This window comes from Geospiza fortis, unplaced genomic scaffold (assembly GCF_000277835.1).
Source record: "Geospiza fortis unplaced genomic scaffold, GeoFor_1.0 scaffold130, whole genome shotgun sequence".
NCBI lineage: Eukaryota > Metazoa > Chordata > Aves > Passeriformes > Thraupidae > Geospiza > Geospiza fortis.
The window spans coordinates 10,589,828-10,611,465 of NW_005054300.1; the positions used below are offsets into that span (position 1 = coordinate 10,589,828).

The window sequence follows — 21,638 nt, forward strand, 5'->3', positions numbered from 1 at the left end:
GCTGTTCAAGGGAATGCCCCAGCTACCAGGCCCAAGTCATGTGCATGCTTTTCCTTCCTTTTGTACTTCTCAGCTACCTTGAGAGACTCTGTCCTGTGTTCTCTGAATCTGGCTGATTTTGCTGCAGCTTTGTGGTTCTAGCAACGTAATGAGGACCTAGGTGGTGTGGTTCCAGGTGTCTGCAGGCATTTTTAGTTACTGTTTTGCCTATCCTGCAGAAAGCAAAACTGGACTACCTGAGTGGGTGAAATCTTAGCTTCACTGAGCTAAGATCATCTGGGGGCTCTGCAGCCAGGATTTTGACCTCTTATGTCTTTTGAAATGGCATTTGTTTCTGAAGACTCTCTGCAATGGCAATATGGCTGGAATCCATCTTTTAGGAACCAGTGTGGCTATAGATAAGAGTAACAACTGAGCTTCAAGCTGTCCTCTGTCTTGGCATTCCTATGTGCCCCAGCCAGCTTTGCAGGAAGTTATGAACCAAATAAAACACAGTGAAGGAGGAAGCTGAGTTGCTACCTGGTACCTCCTGGGCAAGTGTACTCTGCTGTTGGATGGAGATGCTGTAGTAATGAGGAATTGTCATTTTGTGTGAGGTATGGCCTAAACATCTAACTGGAATCCTGACCAGAAGGGGCTATCTAGGGGCAGTCTCATTGCCTTAGCACTTCTTCCTTTTTGGCAGGCCCCCAGTTTGATGTGCTTCAAGTTTGGATCCTACTTTGCAGGTACCCAACTGCTTACCTTTGAATCAGGTAGGTTGTGGAATTAATTTAGCTGTGAGATATCCTGTGGAACTTGTCATAACTTGCTTTGTGTTGGCTTTTGAGTGGCATTGCTTTTCTGGCATGCTTGTCTGTTTGTACTCAGTACTGCAGATGGTCTGTTCATTCACGTAACTTTATCCTTTAATTAGCACTGTGGAGTTAAAGTGCTTTGGGTTGATACAGACAGAATTTGAGTTGTGTGCATTATTAGGGACCCAGCAGATTGGGGATGCAACAGGGTGGCATCTGGGTTTAGTTTACAGCTTTCTCTAAGCCACCCTTGAACAAAGGCAGGCTTTATTAGAGCGTCTGCCAGGCTTCTTTACCAGAGGAGGGCCGTTTCACATCATCTTTGAATACACAGTTGGATTATATCTGCTGTTTGAGCTCTTTCAAAGAATTCTAACACATGCTGTCCTTGAAATACCTGCAAAAAAACTGGTTTGACTTGTTTGCCATCATCAAAGAGGGTTAACTGTGTTTTCCAATAATTTTCCATGTTCTCTTTATAGTCATAACTTGTCCTTGCCTGCAAGCCCAGAACCCTTTTCGAGGGGAGACACAGAGCAGGACTCCTTCGTTTTTGCTCCATTACATATTACCTGGCATATTTTCATTGAAGCTTAATGTTCTCTGGATTTCCTTTCTCTGTGTTTTCTTGGGAAAATACCTTCCCTTCCCCCCTTGTTTATTGTGGTTTGATAATCCCATCTCAGCCCATGTTTATATTCCCTCTAGCTTGGCTCTTTTAGAGGATGTAACTAAGCAGGTGTGGGGAGGATCTGAGGAGGTTCTGTGTTTTCTCTTTTTGCTGGGATTCAATAATGCAGGTAAATCTCATGTTTCCATTTGTCCTCCGGTAAGGAAGTGTCCTTGTTGCCAGTTTATTCACACTGATATATTTTACTTTTAAAGTAAGTGGTGCCTGAAAGTTACGGAGGCGTTGCCTTTAAAGCTCTCATGCGTGCTTTCTGATGCTGTCTTGGCCTCTCTGGGAGTAACACAAATCCTGCCCACGTGTCAGTAAAGCTCTTGAACTTGGCTGAGCGCTCGAACAGGCAAACAGCATCAGGCAGCAGATGGAGTGTGTGATTGGGGTGCAGCAGGCCTTGCTTACTTTTTGGTTTTGTTCATCATTTTCTCTACAACCTTTGATAATTCTTTCCACCTCAGTGAAAAGAGGATAGTGAACTGTCATTCTCTATATAAAGTGCCTTGAAACTTAATTTTTTTTTCATATTGTTTAATCAAACCCAGTCAAAATAGTTGATCCCGTTTTCATTTTACACAACTGCAGTATTCCTGTGGAGTCTAGTGGAAATAAGCCAAGCTTTTTAGGTTTTTGATTCCACGAAATATGCTGAATGATCTGGTTCTATCTTCAAAACTTCCAATTAAATGTTAAATAAAGAATGTGTGCAGTATAAATTAAGGGTATTCACTAAGTGCTCAGATATACTATTTCCAAATTATTAAACAACATAGGGTATTTATCTAGTCTCTGTTTTCTGCTTTTTCAGTTTCAGAACCAGGCAAACAAAAAGTTGGTATGTTATGGAAACAGAAGAACAGTTGCATCAGTTGCCCTGTTTAATATAGTCCCTGCTGTGTTAATTCCTTTCTAATCTGTTCTTTAAACACAATTGATTGTGTCTCATTTATGGCAAATTACATTCCAAATAAACACTCCATGATATTACATGTTTGAAAAAGCTTTTTATTTATTGTAACTTCACTAATCTAATAAAAGGTATGGTTAATTATGCCTGCCTTTCAGATTAGCATTGCCAGTTCTGGCTAATTTATGTCTATCACTGTCTTTCCTATGTGTAATGCTTCCCTGTTACATTAGTAGAAGAAGGATAAAGTGTGTGTAGTCCATCCAGTGAATTCACAATCCCTAGTGAGGGATTTTGATTATATTAATCTCTAATAGTCTTAGGAAAGGAACAGCTCATGTGATACATCTTTCAACTGGTACAGCTTTATATGAATGACAAGAGCCAAATGTGGGCTATTGTCTGTTTTTAGCCAAAGCTACAGCATTCAGGTGTTTTTAGGATGACTCCTGAGGCAATTCCATCCAGTATGGGGGGTTGGCAGTTTAGGAAACTTACCTGTATGACCTTTGTTCCTGCACCTCCAGGTAGCACACTCAGCTTGGAGAGCTGCTCTTCCTCCCTCTCCCTATCTGTGCAAACTCAAGCATGATCCCTGCCCTCTAGCTCTGCTCTTAGAATGCTTTCAGAACTGGTTGAGAATTTATTTGTTCAGTTTTCATTAATTGTGCTCTGATCTGTCTAGTTAAAATCCTTTAAAATTTCTGCATCTCTTCTCACCCAGCAAGGGCACCAGAATCCAGAGAAAATAAGACGTATGTCTTGGTCCAGTGGATGGCGTAGCTTTGGTTTAGAAATTACTGCATTTCGAGCTACTTTAACATCATCTAATATTTTTATTTTTTAGTTGCAAGGCCTTACAATGGCACAGAATGAGCACTGCGTTCAAGCCTCCTTCCTGTAAATGATAGGACCAAACAAGGCGGTGTGATGAACATGCCACTGCATCAAATCTCTGTCATTCCAGCTCAGGATGTTACCTCTTCCAGAGTCTCCAGGAGCAAGACCAAAGAAAAAGAGGAACAGGTACTGTCAGATATGCTTGATTTTCACTGGAAATTATCTAAGTATAAAATTATAGGGGCTACCAAATCAGACCTGATTCTATTCCAAAGCCCCAACTCCTTGCATTACTGCTGCTTTTAGTGAGGACAAACACTGCCAAGTTATCTTCTTGTGTTTGCTAATTTAAAGCAGCTGTCTGCAAAATTCTAGAGATTGTCGTTGAGTAACTTCTGCAAAATGCAAGCTACAGCCATCTATTTTGCATAAGAATTCAAGGCAGATAGAGATTTGGATGGTTGCTCTAATACCATTATTGTAGAAGCTGTTACAGGTGTATATAAAGAAAAAATATATGGAATGTGAACTCCTATATGTAGCCATGCATCCTGTTTTTCTTTACTCTTGGTAGCATGCAGTAGCTGTGCTGTATTTCAAAGTGACTAGAATGTCACAAGGAGGGCTGTATACACCCATATGTATACATACTGTACTGGTTTATGCAATATGATTTGTATTCTTAATGTGGGAGTATGTGTGTGAGTGGAACCAATCTGAGGTCTTGCTGTGGTGCTAATGCAAAAATATCTGTAGTATCTACTAATTCGAAGTCCAGTAAAATCCAATCAATACACTACTTAACAGTTTCTAATAGCATGTGAAGAAGACTATGTCTAGTCTTCCCATGTCAACCTTATTTATCTGGGCTGTGTCTGATGCAGCCCAAAAACCTTAATGTGCACTGTGCTTTAGTGTACACTGTACTGCATCGATCTTATATTATCTGTCAGTTCCACAGAAACCTCTTTGTGGTTTTGTAGCTTTAACATAGAATGATGTCAGGAGAACATTCATTATGGTACAGCTGCAGGGCTTGCTTTGTGGACTGCTCAGCAGTGGTTAACTCTGAGAAGACCTCCTTCTGGTCTGAGTGGTGCTGATTACAGATCGGGTGTAGCTTATCTATAAGGGACTAGAAAGGCACTGTCGTGTTACAGGAAGGGATTCACCAACATTGACTTTGAGTAGGGTAAAAGAGTAATTTCTGATGTGTTGGGATAATTTGCCCTGATTACTCATCTCACCTGACAGCTGTCCAGATTGAGCCTATCAAAGTCACCAGGAGAAATAAACTGTCCTATTATTGGCTGTTTTGAGTCTTTTCCTTAGTAACATCTTAATGGATTCTAGCCCTTCAGATTCTTAAACCAGTAACTAATTAGGCTGGCACACTGCTGCTTTTGGTTGCCAGAACTAGGCAAGAAGTTACTATCACAGCGGAGATGCTCTAAATCCATAAAGCACCTTGTCTCAGGAGTCTGCTGGAATCTGTCACTTGCCACCTGTCACACAGAGTTACTGTCTGGGCAGCTCCTTGGGTAAGAGGGCTCTGCTGTTTCCTCCCTTTGGTGCTCTCCCATACAGTAACTGTAAGTGCTGAGAGTGAAACAGCTCCTTTGTCAAATGCAGGGCAGTGCTGTGAATTTACTACTCTGCTCTGGGGCAGTGGAGATTAGGAGGCAGATCAGAACAACCTGTGCCTCTAACCATGCAGTGGGCTCAAGTGAGAATCTCAACTCTTCTTCTAAACATGTTTTTAATTTCCAGCACAGTGACTTCGGTGTTAACAGGTATCCCCTGTGTTTCCTTCATGATAACTAGTTGAAATGTTGGTTATTGTTCCCCTTGCTGGGTTGCTGTTATATTTTCAAGCCTTAGCATGTGAGAAGCAGAACAGAATACTTGTTTAAATATGTGCAGTGTTGAAGAGGAAGTGGGACCATGCAAGCAATAGATTAGGCTAACTTGGAAACACTTTGTTTCCCAAGTCTTGTCCTTCCTGTCTCCATCAGCATATTCATTCATCTCCAGGTGTCCTGCATTCTGCCAAAACTACAGCTGGAACAGCTGGAGCTCTGGGTGAGCTGTCAGCTGTACTGACACTGTGGCTGCTCCTGTGCACATGAGCCTGGCTCTTATACTCCCTTCCTCACTCCTGCTCCTGGTGTTAACTTTTAGTGCTGGATCTTACAATGAGCTGGAGGGCAATCAGTTTGTTAATGCGCTGACTTTGACCGATCCAGTTAAACTTTCATATTGCATCAGTTAGGATGTTCAAGGATACTTTATAGTCAGTCCCTGTTAACTCTTGGATGCAGTCAAGACCCACTGGGCAAGACTGAGTTTTGCTCATATTTTAAGAATATAGTAAAGGGGAGATGGGATGCAAAAGAAAAAGAATTTCAAGATTATCCTTTTCTGTTGAGATAGCAACTCCAAGATAAAGAGCAGCAATGCAGCTGAACATGATCCTGTACTGGGCAAATCTACTGAGCAGTTGCAGGTAGTTGCTGTGCCCTAGGTAACGTCTACTGTACAAGACACTGATACTAGGTAAAACTGAGAAAGAAGGTGTTCCAGTACAAAGTCAGTGTAACTTCAGTATTTTCATATTTCAGTTGCATAAGTTCCCACCACAATACAGGTCACAGTTATTTCCTTATATTGTAGTTGGCCTAGAAACAGTTCTTATGTCTGCAAAAGCATACAATAGTTTTTGAGAAAAACTTACAACATTTCACAGTTTGATTCATGTACCATGATTTTCTTACCTTACCTTTATTATATAATAAGAATAGTAAATTTCTTACTTTTCCTGTGCAGGAACAGTATGCTACTCAAACAAATGTGTACACTGTAGTCTTAAAATATTTTGAGTTGTACAAAGCCACTTGACAATCTGAACAAAATCGAACCACAGTCAAAACCAATAGTACTGTTTCACAGATAAATACGTAGGTTTGCTTGGTAGGACCAGGCTTCTTAGACCAAGTGCATTTCCAGGTGTGCACTTTATAGATTGAGTAGACTCATGTACATCTCTCCCCTGTTCATTATCAAGCTGTGGCTAAAGCCAAGGTGAATAAAGGTAAAGTGTCATCTAGCAGATGTAATTTTGTCTTGCTTTCATTTTTTGCTATTTCAAACCAGACCTTTGGCTTGTTGGTACCTACATCCTGCATTGTAAGAAGTCCTTTGGAGGAAAGGCTCAAGAAGCACAGCAGCAGAAAATGAAGGACCAAGGTGCCAAGAGAGAGACCTTCCACCAGTCTCTGAAAAATCAGTGTCTTTCCTATTTCCCAGAACATGCTTTTTATTCTGCTGTCTTTTGTGATTGTGCATGTGGTTAGTTATCCACATTTGTCATAGAGCTGCAGAGGGAGAATTCTCAATCTGAACAGTACAGATCTCACTATTTCTTCTCTTCTATGCTTCTGGTCAAGATGTAGCACTTGTTTTTCAGGTTAAGACTTGGTTTTATTCTAGCTTTTCTTGCTATGAGAGGAAGTTTTCTGGACTAGTGTTTTGTAACTAAATGAAGAACAGCAAGAAATCCTTACCACCTTTGTGATTACAGTGCAGTTTTTCATATTGAGTGATGTATAATACCTAGGCATGCTTAATAGCAGATTAAATTGGAGGCTCAATACCTGTGGAAGACTGTGGCAAAAATCCTATTGAATTTGAAGAAGTGTTACGAGGAAAAGTTTTTATCTACCATTTCTGGTCTACGTCCTCAGTGATATGTATACATAAGAGCCCGATAGATTCAGGTTAATATAATTTTCAACATTTAAAATAGTTGAAATCTGAGGTTAGCAGCAATATTTCGTGAAACTTTTGTACATTTCCCCAGTAAAATAAGGAAGGTCGTAAAGGGATTATTACTCTTGCATTTAACTCAGATGAACTGATAGCTTTAAGGGCTATTAATAACCATCATTAGCTTCTTACTTATCCTTCACTAGGAATAGCTTCATGCTTACCTGATTTAAGGGAGAGTTGCTGTATTGTGTGTGAGAAGCCACAACCCCCTTCCCCTGTTTGGTGGGCAGTATGCTGGCAGCAATGTTTTCTAGTGCATGCAAAAGCAAGCAGCCCTCAGGATTTCATGGGAAACAAGGAACAATGCTGGCATGTGACTGAGGTGGTGTTCTGCGTCTGTTATGTTTTATCATTGTCTTTTTGAGGGCTTGCTGCCTTCCTCACTGCAGCAGACTGATGTCTGCTACAAGTTGTTAGTGTTACTGCAGTGAAGCTCCCTCAGCAATAGCTTTTCACCACTCTTCTAAAAATGTGCACCAGCCATGGCCTCTGGTGCTGTGATCTCTGCAGATCTCATAAGCAGATCAGGGATGGGTGGGATCAGTGATGGAATGAGAGATCATGAGATGTTGGGCACAGTACTGTTTCTTCTCAATAATCTCAACCTGGGAATCAATACTGAGCTGTCATCAAAGATCACACAGTATTTATCACAGATGAAGAGCAATGTCTTGATCACTGTATTGATCAATGCAATATATTGATCAGTGCAGATCAATAAACTTGCTGATTCCAGTTGATCAGCTGAAACTCCCTTCTGCTCACTTCTCTTGTTTTCTAAGTGCTGTGTAGTATTACTGGCTGCTACATGCTCAGCAGAGATGCTGTGATTGTCCCTGACATCTCCAGGTGCTTCTCAAAGCTGTCATCTGGAAGAGACTGAGTGCCTCATTTGTGTATATGAAATTATGGTGAGAGAAGCACATTGTGATGCATCTTCATAAAGTTCTTCTGCCTCTGTAATGATCTCCTGCATCCTGTAACAGGAAAGGCACTATGGCCTATTGATTCAAATAAATCACATTTTACTGGAAAAGCAGGACTTAGGGGAAAAAAAAGCAATTGATGCATTTGCAAGAGTTTGTAGTCATAGATCAGTATTCTCAAGGTAAAGATGTGTGTTTTATGTTGTTGAATCTAGAGTGACACTTTGAGAGCTGTTTTTAAGGTACAGAAGCACTCTGACTTTCTCCATTCACTTTTTGGACTTTGAGCTGTGAATTTGGTCTCTTGAGTGGCTGAATTTGGTCCAGATACTCAGGCTTTGTAATGCTCTGTGTGGGTGTGTTTGGTTTTGCTTGCCCATCAAACTAAATAATTCATTAAGCAACCAGGCTGTAAATCCTTTGTGAATTTTACCCCTTTTATTTTTTGTACAGTGATTTGTGTGTTTATGTGTAGCTGTCACATATTAACATGGGGCCCGGTATTTTTCCTTTCTGAAGTTTGCCTTGTATCAATACTAGCTAACTATGGAAGAGTTTTTGTCTGAGTATTCTTTATCTTTTCTGTGAGAAGCAGAATGTACTTCTCCTGCTGTACTTCTTGTAGGCATAGGCTCAGAGTGGATGGGAATTGTGAAGACCTTTCCCATCCAGACCTTTCCTGACAATTCAAATCTTGGGTTTTACATTTGGTGTTTATCAATGGATCATAAAGCGTTTCTCAGAAGAAGTTACACTTTCTACTCTTCCTGCCTCTTGCCAGCTTAAGGGCTTTCTTCTGCTGTCCCATGTGTTCCTGGCAAGAGCATGACTTACTTTGCCTTTGGTACCTGGAAGACTGTCAAGAAGCACACAGAGTGAAGCCAGACCTGAATTAAGCCAGGTCTGTAATCTGGGATTTGCTGTTGTTTTACCACCCTGCTAGATGGCATTGGGCAAATCCTTTGGGTTCTTGTGCTATCCTGACTCCCATCTGTGAAAGAGGGCTGGCGCTGCTGACTAGCCTTGTAAAGGACTTCAGGTGTATGGATAAAAGCTGAGTAGCTGGAAGCCTTTGTCACTAGGTCCTTTGAGATGTCTGCTTTGCCAGAGTCCCAGTCTGCAGACACTTGAGCTGATGGCCCAAAGCTCTGCTGCAGAACATGGTGGGCATGGGGTATGTGGAGAGCAGAGGGGTCTTCCTCCTGGTGGTGAGCACTGCTCAGTCTCGGTCGTGGTGCATGTGCAAAATGTTGTGTCTTTCCTGAATTTCTTTGCTCTTGTTGTGCTTGAGTGCAGGATGAGAAGCTGGTCCTCTCAAGCCCTACTCTTGGAAGCTAGCACATGCTGATTCCCAGCAAACCCTAGTGAAAGGGGAAGAGAGGAGACAGGAAGTGGGAGGGAGGGGATGGCATGGGAGGGAGCTGCTCCTGCTTGAGCAGTCCTAACAAAAAAGTCAGATCACGCTGTTTGATTCTGCATTGTGTTTGTTTTGGAGTGTGTACAGCATGTGTGTGTGAGGAAAGGAGCAGATGGCTGCTGAGTGGGGATGAATTACAAAAGGAAAAGTGTGGGAAGTGGTTTCTGAAAGGATTTTGAGGGAAAAGAGAAGACTCTTTTAAAAATTCAGTAAACATTATGAAAACTAACAGCAGTAGATACAGCAGCAGAGATTTAGGTAGTGATTCTTTAGAGAAGAAGCTTCAGCCGTTTCAGATTTTGCAGTTTGCTTATAATCACTCATTTGTTTACAATCTCTGTTTTGACTTTGCTTATTGCATGTGAGGTCCTTACTTTGATGTCTCAAGACCAGAAACTTAGAGTTAATGATTATGATCTCTGGCAGTTGCATTAACCTGAATTTTAAACCACCTCTCCAACATTAACAAAATCTGTCTGGCTCTTATTAGCAGCTCACTTAAGGAAGCTGAGAGTCATTCCTCAGAAAATATTATATTCCAAAAGTGCTGATGCAGTTTAATTACATGATAGTCATGTATGCTTTGGTGGTGTTTTGCAGGTCTGTTAATGTTTCTGGTGTATGTTAATGTGCAACAGCTTTCCATAAAGGGAGCCCTGGATGTGAGCTCGTGACTTTGGAGTTTATTTTTTTTTCTTCCCTGGCAGAAGCATGCTTGTTTGTTTGCCTTCTAATGAGATGTGTGTGTCAGTCATGATCCCACAGTGATGTATATGTGCATATAAATACCTGTGTTGATGAAATCACCACAGCTCGACAAAGTATTAGTCAAGACTTGATTCTAGTGTGCAGTGATTTTCATCATCCATTGTCTGTATTGTTTCTTTCAAGTGAGGCTGTCAGATTCCTGCAGACTGATTTTTAAAGTTTGCTGTCCATTAAATGTAATTTCTGTAAATGAGACACCCCAGAAGTACAGATGGTCTTTCCTCCCGTAGGATGTTTTGCCTCATGCGTTGATGCATAAGGAATGACTTCGTTAATTTGATCTTTCAGACAGATGTGTTTCTTTGCCTGGTAAAATAAAGTAGGTTGTGTTTGGAGTTGTTTTTTAGGGTGTTTTGTTTTGGGTTGTTTTGAAAGAAGAAGGAAGACTAACAATTCTGCCAGGGAGGCATGGTGTAGTACCCTTAATGTACTTGAACCTCAGGGAGTTTTAAAACTGTGTCTAGTTTTAAGCTGCTGATTCCCCTTAAATCCTGCACCCCAGTGGTTTATAGTTAAAACTTTAGCAAAATTATACATAGGCTTAGCTTGAACTTAGCTAATTCTACTTGGCCTTTATGCCACGTATATATAATTCTTGACAGGGCCAGGGGAAGTTGTTCTTCAGAAGTTGCTCCTCCTTGCTTTGCTGAAATCTAAGCTGTTAGGAGTACAACCTTCTGAGTCAATAATCCTCACACCTAGAAACAAAATCCACCTTTGGGATTAATTTAGCTTCTCTTGGTCCCAGAAGCGATGGTCTCTCATCTGCTACTAAACATGTTTCTCTCTGGCAGAAGACATAGCTCCTGTTTTAGGAAATTTCTTACAGAGATTTTTGCATGACAGCCACAAGTCAAAGCATACTTCTATTACTGAGCAAGCCCATATGTATATTCTGTGAGGTCAATGGTTGAAATTCAGAATTTCATTCTTTAGGAGTCAAGAATTGAATTCCAAAAACAAAGGAAGGAGCAGAATTCACCTATTTGTCAAGGTTTAAGTTTATTTACAGCCCAGTCCTCTCTTCCTGTAAATTAGCACTACTTTGATGTTGATGAAAATGAGTACAAGTGGCCTGTTTATAATTTTTTCATTTGCTTGAATGTAGACCACATTTGATTCCTTGTGCATCTGGACTACAGGTGGCTGTTAGTGTCAGGGAGAGGAGTCAAATGCTGCTGAGTTTGCAGCATTTAACTTCACCCCTGTGCTGAGTGAGCACTGTATGTTTCCACCATGTTCTTTAGGGGTGCAGCATTTCTGGTGTTCCTGGAGGCAGGAATCTGGGGCTGTGTCACCAACTGCTTTGCACACATGTTGTGCATCTGTCAGGGGATTGGAAGTAGGTGTGTTTAGCACAGATATTCATATACTCAGATTCTATGAGTGTGGAAGCAATTTTTGGTGTATTCTTAAGATTAGAACACTTTTAGTAATAAGCTTGCATCTTATGCTTAGATTTTTCAGAGACCTTAAAGTAATTAAATGGGGTGTACATCTAAATTTTTTGTGTAACCCACTGGGGTCTTTATCAAAGCTGGATTTGGAGTCACAGATATCCAGTGTGCATCACTGCCTTGGAGGATAATTGTATCTCCTACTCTTTGGTACTTACACCTTGGAAAACCACTGTTTTAGGTCTCACAGATGTAGAAGATATGATATATAATAGAAATATGGCTATTTTTATCTAAAAAGTCAATAAATTTTTTTTCTAACTCTTAAGTTAAATTCACTCTCTAGTGTGTAGATGTATTCATTAGTTAAGTGTATTCTATGTAATATCTCGTGATAATTATGAATTGGCATCAAATTCTTAAAAGTATGAGATTATCCTTTTCCTAGAATTTAGAGAGGAGCCTAAAAAAGAGTTACTGAAACATCTACAGGCAGATTTGTGGTAGTGGCTCCTAAAGAGAGGGGTTTCTGCTTTCATGCTCCATGGTTGGGATATCTGGGAGAAATGAAGCACAGCTACTGCATACCTGTGAACTTTAAACCATAGCTATTTTAAGTTAAGGAGTGAGAAGGGAAGCATTAGAGTAGCATGGGAACATTAGCAAATTAGGACCACTGGGTGCTGCCAGTGCTGATTTGTGCTTAATCTAAGAAAAGATATCTTCTCTCTTACATCTGGGAATAGGACTGAGCTGGTTCTCTTCTGTGATTAATGCAAAAAACTTGACTGTTTGTCTTGTAATTGCTCCAAATCAGCAAGCAAAAAAATCTGTATCACTACACAGTGATGAAGTTCATGCAGAAGGGGAACAGGCATGTTGGAGTACAGATTAAAGTTTTAGACAAAACACCTATTTTTGTATGTTTTTAATATGCAAATCAGAAAATACACACCTGTATGTCTGTATATACCTTCTCCCCCTGTGCTTGGCGCTGCTGAGGCCACACCTTGAGTGCTGTGTCCAGCTCTGGCCCCTCAGGTTGGGAAGGACGCTGAGACACTCAAGCATGTCCAGAGGAGGCCACGAGGCTGGAGAGGGGCTGGGAACACAAACCCTGTGAGGAACCACTGAGGGAGCTGGGGGTGTTTAGCCTGGAGAAAAGGAGACTCAAAGGTGACCTTATCACTCTCTGCAACTTCCTGAAAGGTGGCTGGAGTCAGGTGGGGGTTGGTCTCTTCCTCCAGGCAGCAGCTGACAGAACCAGAGGGCACAGTCTTAAGCTGTGTCAAGGGAAATATAGGCTGGATATTAGGAAAAAGTTTTTTAGAGAAAGAGTGATACAGTACTGGAATGGTCTGCCTGGGGAGGTGGTGGAATCACCATCCCTGGATGTGTTTAAAAAAAGATTGGATGTGGCATTCAGTGCCATGGTTTAGTTGAGGTGTTAGGGCATGGGTTGGACTCAATGATCTTGAAGGTCTCTTCCAAACTAGTGATTCTGTGTCTGTTATAGATATATCTATATATAGATATATATGTAATTTTAGGCACTGGTAATAAAGGGTTAATTGTCCTAATTCCTAGTTAGAGTCAGCATAAAAGTAGTACCTCCCACCCCCAAAACTGTTTCATTGAAAATGGCTTGTTTTATTTTAATTATTCCTTTGAAGTTTGTGACATTGAAGGCCAGCAGGGGTGGCCACATCTGACTTGGAATTACCTGTGTTATGTTGCATGTAGTTACCCCTTTACACTAAATCTGTAACTCATGGTATTTGGAAGTGGCACTTCAGCTTTCAGCCTTGATTTGAAGATGAAGGGTAAAGCTTCTGTCTGTAGTTTGTTTCCATGCCAGCCACCATCACAGCGCACAGAAGTTCTTTGCCTGCTCGTTGCTAGCAACTCTTTTTTGAGTAATTGAAACAGTCTCTTAAATTCTGCTTTTAGACCTGTGTGTTGAAAACATGTGAGGTCATCCACTTTATCTAAAAACTTACAGATAAAATTCTGGAGTCTTACCCAATAGGGTGTTTCCTTCAGTGCTGTAAATGGGACAGGGAGAATGAGGGATGGAAAGGTATCCTTTTGGGGCCCCTCTTGTCCTGTTTGAAAGTAAAGGTTGGGACACTGGAAAAGCAAGTGTCTTAATTACAAGACATGCTGTGCTGCTCTTGCTGGTAGAATTTCAGTGGCTTTACAGTTTTTGTCCTCTCTCAGTTCTCCAATGCTACCTTGGCAGTTCAGAGGGAAAACTGAAAACTCTGCTTGCTCTAATGCAGGGGTGAATGGCATTGATCCTGTCCTCAAACCCCATTCAGGTTCTCATTTTCACTTGTCATTTCTCTACAGCTTTCTACAGCTAATCCTCTACTGTACTTCTGCTTTGTAAGCTGAAACCCACAAAATTTGCAATCACAGCCTGTGTGACTTCAGTGAAAATAAAAGGCAGTTTTAGTACTGTGGGTTTTTTCCCCCAAATCAGTTTCATATGCTCTGTATCTGTGAAGTGTCTGTAAGCCTCATCAGCCTGCTAAGCTTTGTGTCACCTGTATATATAACTGGCAGAGAGTTTCCTATGCTGTTTTCTTAAAGTTAATTTCCATATTATTATTGAAAATATTGACTGATGCCTGGCTTAGTACCAATCTTGTGGAAACAGCAGAGACATCTTAATTTGAGAAGGCTAACATCAAATCTGTCATCAGTCAGATCTTCACCAATGGAACATGTTTTATATCAGTATCATTTGTTCCATTTTTAGATGGAAACATTTGAGAAGAGAAATAGAAGGAAACACTCCTCTATATCAGACATAGTAAGGGTGGGAGTTCTACTGAGCTAAAACAGACCTTTAGAAAAATGTTAACAGGAGACAACAGACTGGCAAAAAAGCCCCAACCAACAGATGGGGTGAGCCTGATTGCAATAAGGCAGCACTTCCTCCCAGTCACATCCTGAGCACAGCTGCTGTAGGGGATGTTTCTTCTGCAAGAGATAGTGGGGAGAATTTCAATAGTGGGTAATGTGCCCAGGTATGAGAGTTTCATTTACAGTGTTTGTTTTGTGTGTTTTGGAGCCTGAATACCTAATGCCATTCTGAAAGCTGCATTTTAATGGTTACTGGAATGAACTGACTGAAGTGTATGGGACCTTGCAGTTTCCATGGGAAGCTGGTCCTTTCCCATGAATGCAGGTGGGGAGAAGGAGAGACATCCTGTCCTCTCAGAGCTTCAGTTCCAGCTGGATCATGTTCACACCAGACTGTTTAATCCTGGGGTTTTCCCCCTTATCATCTATAAACCTCTGTTTCTTCTTGAGTGTAGATGCAACAAAGAGCACTGCTGCTGTTCCTAGATTTATGAGCATTTTGAACTGCCCCCAGTCCAGCCAGTCCCATGCTGAGCATGACTGGTGGCAGTGCTTTCTCCTGAAAGCATTCCCAGTTTCAGCTCTGTCCAGCCCTGCTGCTCTGCTTCCAAACTGCCAGGAATCCTCACGATGCCCCCAGAAGTGATCAAAATTTGTATTGATTGTGCTAGATCTCCAGATTCAAATATTTGCTTTCAAGAGTTCTGATATCTAGGTCTAAATATTTTAGCAGCTTGGTTAGTTTCAATCAGAAACACAAACCCACCTGTAAACATCTAGAAAATAAATAATAACTACTATAGCCCAGCAATTCCTTAAAGGCTTCTCTCTGACCTCTCTCTACCTCTGGTGCTACAGCTGCTCATTTAAAGGAACTACTTTAGAAGTGCCATCCCACAGCACCTCATCCAGTAAAACCCAGGTATCTTTCCTCTCACCCCCTTTGAAATGCACTCTCCTGGTCTATCCTCTTCAAGAAGATGTTCCCTGTGGTCTTACTGCTCACACATGTCCCACCAGGAACTCGGTGGCAGGCTCTGGTGCTCCCATCTGTCCAAAGAATGATGGAGGGGTACCCAGCTGGACCACAAGAAGTACATTGTTAAAGTCCTTTTTTAACACTGACTTCTCTCGGCCTACCTGTAGTAAACCTGAGGCACACCCAAGTCTCTGGATTGCAGAGTGAAGGAAGCAGATGAGATCAACCCATTTTTATAGCGTTTCGAGTCATTAGGACAGAAATAACTAAATCTGATGTTCTGGTTTATAATCAGAATTTTTGGGGGCGTTTAATGCAGAACCTTGAACCCCTTGGCCTGTTGTCTTTCTTCTGGTGAATTCTTGCATATTTGGGTAGGTTTTAACTGTTGTGATTTTTGAATCTGATGGGTTGTTTCTTGGGGTGAGTTTTTTTGGGTGGTTTTTGGTTTTTCGTTGTTGTTTTGGGGATTTTTTGGAGAGACTTTTGAGGAAGCCCATACAGTTCCTCTTCATAGCAAAGTTCTGGTTTTCACTTTTTTCTCCTAGATTTCTCAAATGTTCATGAAAGTGACTTAACTAGTTCCTGCCTGTGCAGTTTTTGTTGGGGAGAACTTGTTTGCAGGGCACTGGTCTGAACTCTGTTCTATTTTATGAGGCCAAAAGCAAAACAGAGTCAAAAATGTAGAATTGAGGGGAAATAAAAGCCTTACTGAGCCCCATATGCCCCTTACTTGCTTGGTCATTTCATTTCATGTTCAACCATCCAGTTTTTGATAGTCTGAATTGTTTTTTGTGGATTTGGAGTTTTGGTTGGTTTTGCTTTGTTTTTTTTCTGTAGTCAGTCTTTTAACTCTTTTTCGAAAAATTCTTCAGATCCTACTGTTATACCCCAGTATTGTTTTGTAGTTGCTTTATTAACACTCACAGTTCTTGGGTAAGCAGCTCTTAATTGCTTGCAGCATTGTGACTTGCCTGTTGCAGTATTTGAGTTAGACACAGGCATCAACAAAAGTCAGCTCCTTCCAACAGGTACTGCTGTCTTTCTGCCTTTTCCACAGAAGCATGTGTTGGAAGAGTGGCTTATGTGGAATTTGTTAACACTTGGTGCAGTTTGGAGACTGGTGCTGATTTAATTAAAAACGGCTATAAAATCTTGGCTACTTTTTTCTACTGTGAAATTCACGTGCACTTGGAGAAGCATCTGCAGGATCAAAGTTCATTAGCTTGTTCAGTGTTCCTAATTGCTGGAACTCCCCTCAGCCGTGTTTGTTTGGAAGATGTCTGGTGTATCATTGGATCTGCACAGCCTGCAGTGTTTCACAAGCCAGAGAAGAGCAGAGCAGTGCTTGCACAAGCATGACTATGGGAATGCACGGACAGGAAACACTGTCTGGTATTTAACATCTCCTTAAGCTATCTTTTCCCGTTACACTTTAAGCCATTCAAGCTGGTTCTCCCTTCCCTCAACCCTCCTTTGAGCATAGGCCTAGGAAACATCCATTAGCTGTTCCTGGGCAGTACCAACTGAGATGTTAGCAAACAAGGTGCTTGGACACACAGACACTCCAGAGATTAACAGGCTGAAAATGTGAGGTGAATTGCCCCTGGCTCGTGACTGTCCTGTGGCCAGGGAAGGACCATAAGTGCTCATTCCCTAAGAGTGTATCTGCTGCTTGAGGTGTGCTGCAGAACACCTCAAGAGAAGTAACCCGCTCGCTGCTCTTATTTTACTGATCAGGGATAACTAATCTCTTTGTACTGCAGGTTTTAATTCAGAATAGTTGGGGTTTTGTTCACCCAGACATCAAAGAAGTTCTGATTGGCAGCTCAGAAATTTGTGTAAGGTCTGAAAGGAGGATTTATAGGAAATGAGCAGATGGTCGAGTACAGAATTTCCCCAGGAGGCTGCAGTTATTTAAAAATGGGAGAAACTAAATAGACTGTACCAAATTTGAATGTAAAATTAACTGGCCAGCCAGTAGCTAAATACTTAACCAAAATGATTCAGCTTGGCCCCTAGCATAAGCATGTAATTGAAGTGATACATCTCTGAATTTACTCTACACACATTATTTGAAGTTTCACCTATTAAGTGCACATGAATGAAAGATGATTTTGCTAAGCACTGTTCTTTGGCGAGGCCTTTCCTGCATCTCTTTCTTTCACACTGGCAACATGATTATTCAGGCATGTAGGAGAATTCTACAAAATGTTGCTCATATTAAATGAAATATAAAGCTGTTCAACTGAATGCCTTTAATTTTTAAACTGCTCTTTTTCAAACATAAGACTTAACACATTGGTTAGGTTGCAGTATTTTGGAAAAAAACCCAAGCAGTAGCTTACTTTATTTCGGGATGCAAGACTCAAGACTTAACTCTAAGTTAGACTCAGTGTTAACTCTAAGTAGTCAAAGACTCAGTGTTAACTCTAAGTAGTCAAATGTCGCACATCCCTTTAAAAAATCCATGAACTCAAGTCACTTCAGAGTTTTTTGCCACATGGATTAAGACTTTCAGTATTCTTGTTTCCAATGTGTTTTTTTCCCTGAAGGTCTGATACATAGAAACTGGAGGTTTTGTATAGGAGTGGATGTCTGTCAATGGACAAGCAGGTTTTTAGTCCAAACCCCATGATGTCAAATGAATGGATGAATTAAAAAACTGGTTGAGCTCATTATTCTTTAAAAACTTGGGAAAACACTTTTTTTTTTTTTAGGGAAATCCCTGTGAAGCACCCTCTTTAGAAGGCAGATAGGCTTTAATTCTCTCATTACATTTTAAGTTGAATATGCAGTGGAGAGAATTGTCTAAGAAATGGTATGCAATAATAAAATGTGTTTAATTACTGTCATGCTCATCTGTTTATGTTCTGGTTTTCTTCTCCCAGAAACTTACATGTAACACCTGGTGTTATGGGGGCAGTACGGTGGGCCATGTGCACACATAGTTCTGCTGAGAGTTCCCTGATGTAACACTGGTGCAGAACGTAATTACACTGTATTTCTCTTCCAGCTTGTTGTGTTTGCATAATTCTTTGTAATGGTGAAATAAAATAAATTCTTTGTAATGCACCTACTGAATTTAGAAACCAGCCTTCATAACCTTTCACCCAACCTCCTGAAGTACTAAGAGGAAGAGGGTTAATATCCAAAGGGCTATGTGAAATTTTTAACTGAGCTTAGATAGCATGCTTCCCTTTATAGAAGCCTTAGAAATGTGTATTTATGGCATGATTTTCCCCCTCCCCTCCAGCAAATCATGTCCATTAGCCTCAGAGTTAGAGCCTTTGAAGAAAAATTCTCAGAATTCAACACTATCTTCCAGATATGAAAGAAAACATCTGGGTAGTGAATCCACAGCAGCCCAAGTTCAGCTAAGGCAGAAGTTTGATTGCTAACAAGATGTAGCCCTTTTGGCTTCCTTTGCAGAGACAGAAGCTCTCTCTATAAAGTAGCTCTGCATCTGTCGTGTGCAGGCTGATTGCTTACCTGGCATACAAGGCTGGATTTATGCAGAATCTCTGCTTTCTCACCATAGGAAGCCCTGCTAATTCTCTGGAAGTTTCTTGGTCCCCACGTTTTAAAGCATAATGGAGGAGCCTGAAGGAAGATATTAAGGCCTCAGTTTTTATATGTTAAGATACTTTGCCTCCTTGAGGTATGTTTATCTGTAGATATTGGTAAGTGAAGTGTTTCCATAGCCTTTTTATATCAGCCAAGAGCTGCTAATGCTTATGTGGATATGATTTAGCATTGGAGTTTTTCTTTTTTAAAAGGAGTATTCTGTATTACTGAGTGCACAGGATATGGGACCAGCTGTGTTGGATGAGACAAAAGGTCTGTCTAGTTCAGGGTGTTGTCCTTGACCTTGAGTAAGAGGGAGAACATGGGAAATGAAGTATTTTCAGAGTGATCTTTGCCACCAGATTTGTACCATGTAACTTTGTGGTAAAACTGCATTTTGAATGGGGTGCAGTCTTCTGAAAACTTCAGTTTAGAAGTTAATGTGCCAAGAAGTGATGAGAGTAAAAAGATGGAGTTGGTCTGTAAAAAAATTGCTGTTGATGGAAAGGTAAGTCCTCTTCTGTGCCTTATGGTGTGTGTATCATATTCCTGAGGTCACAGGGTATCACAGCAAAAGCACAACAATAAATGTAACTGTCTGGATAATGTCATCTAGAGAGACATAAGTTTGATACGTTTATGAGCTTTGATCCATGCAGGAGGACCACCTTTAGCCGAGGTGAAAGAGGAGTCCTTCCAAAGTAACAAGCAGTCGTAACTGAGCTTCAGATGACTCTAATATTTTGAATATCCCTTTCTCTTTCTAGTCTCTGTTATCTTCATCTTTCCTCTGTCGTCTTTTGTGTGAATTGGAGGTAGAAAACAGGAACTGTCCCTTTAGTTTTGATGTGACCTGAGACATGTGATTTCAGAGCTGTCTAGAGAATTAAGTTATGGCCAAACTGAAGAGCCATGGTTCAGAATTTAGGAAGCTGCATGAACTCTCTCACTGTAAATCATAGAATCATTTAGGCTGGAAAAGATCTCAGTATCATTGTGTCTAGTGATTAATCTAACACTCCCAAGTCTACCTCTAAAACACAGCCCTGAGCACTATATCTTTTAAAAACCTCCAGGAATGGTGACTCAATCACTTCCCTGGGCAGCCTGTTCCAACACTTAACAACCCTTTAGGTGAAGAAATTTTTCCAAATAACCAACCTAAACCTCCTCTGGTGCAATTTGAGGCCATTTCCTCTGGTCCTAACTCTTGTTGCTTGAGAGACTGACAAGCCACATTTCCTTTACAGGAAACTAATGACTTTTGAGAGCTTTGTCAGTTGTGTTTGGACAGCAGTGTCACTCGGATTGCAGTGGGTAACTAGGAATGCCAAATAACTTAATGTGTATCTAACAAGGAAATTGAAACAAAATAATTCTGAGAAATAGACCTGAATCTACAACTAACACTTGGCTATTGCAGTAACTGTGTTTGCTAATAAATTACCTGCAAATTACTCTTCTGTTTTTTCCCTCTTTGGAATACCTGAAAATTATTTTTGTAATTGGCTTGAAAAATTTTACTGACACAGCAAAAGTTTTTGCTTAAGAGAAATAAGCGTGTGAACTTATCCCCCATATTAATCCACCCCCTAAGTTCTCCGGAACAATTTTTTTTCTTTAAACAGGCAACTGAACTCGCCAACTGCAGTAAGCATTTTTTTCCACCTTCTTTGTACAGTATTATTTTCTGGTCTGACACATTCTTTTGCTGTCTTCAGGGCTTATCTTTACACAGCTTCTCTTGCATCACAGCCCTTAAGAAAACTAATTATTAAGGAACTGAATTTACAAGTGTTATGTTGTCCCAGAGACGTGATTCTATGCTTATCATGCCTTCTTTGACTTGTAGCTGTGTACACTTTTTTTAAAGAAAAAAGAAAATCACCAGCTTATTTGACTAATGAGCAAGGAAAATGGATCTGGAAGGATCATCCTCCTTACTCTTTGGACATTTGGAAAATTGTTACGCTTCATAGCACAAAAATTGCTCAGGATTGCTGTGGGGAAGCGGAGAGGTGGACATCAGCTGCTGCAAGGAATGGAGCATGTATATAGGAGCTCTCATGCATTATTCATCACAAGCTCTTTTCACTGTAATCAGCTGGAGGAAGTAGTTAGTCTAGTTTAAGCTACACTAGTATTTATATTTAGGCGACTTAAACAAGCCCAGGCAAGTACTGCACCAACTCTTTTTATTCATCTGCAACCAAATGTAGGGCACACTGCAGCTCTGCTTAAACCCCTCTGTCTCTTTAGTCTGAAGAACAGGAGTCATGCAACCAGGAAAAGCTGCACTGAGGATACACACATGCATTCATGCTGGAAAATGAAGCTTCAGGTAGGAGAATGTCTCGTCAGCAGAGGGATGCTGTTGAGCCCTGCAAGAGAATTGTGTGTCAGGGCAGCCTCTGTCAAGGGAGGCTGGTGGAGAGGTTCCTCCTTAGAGTGCTACCTGAATGATCCTTTTTAGTGTCATACTTTGTTCAGTTCTAGTTATAAAGATGCATTATTTTCTTTTAACATGTTTCCTTCATTCACACTGACCTTCTAAAGGTGCTGGGGTTTAAAAATAGGGAGACAGCTTGCTGGTTTTTGGAAATTTTTGAGTTGTTTTTCTTTAAGGTAGCTTTTTAATTTTATTGGTTATTTAGGACTT

The 21,638-nt window shown here is 40.8% G+C and overlaps 1 protein-coding gene across 3 annotated transcripts in view; it reads left to right on the forward strand.

The window, feature by feature from the left end:
• Positions 1–21,638, forward strand: part of MARCHF8 (membrane associated ring-CH-type finger 8) — an 84,686-nt gene that overhangs the window by 14,461 nt on the left and 48,587 nt on the right. For all 3 annotated transcript variants that reach the window (XM_014310213.2, XM_031062327.1, XM_005416494.2), the window contains exon 2: positions 3,234–3,412. In XM_014310213.2, coding sequence (XP_014165688.1) covers positions 3,317–3,412 — 96 coding nt within the window. In that variant the 5' untranslated portion in view covers positions 3,234–3,316. The remainder of the gene's footprint in view (positions 1–3,233; positions 3,413–21,638) is intronic.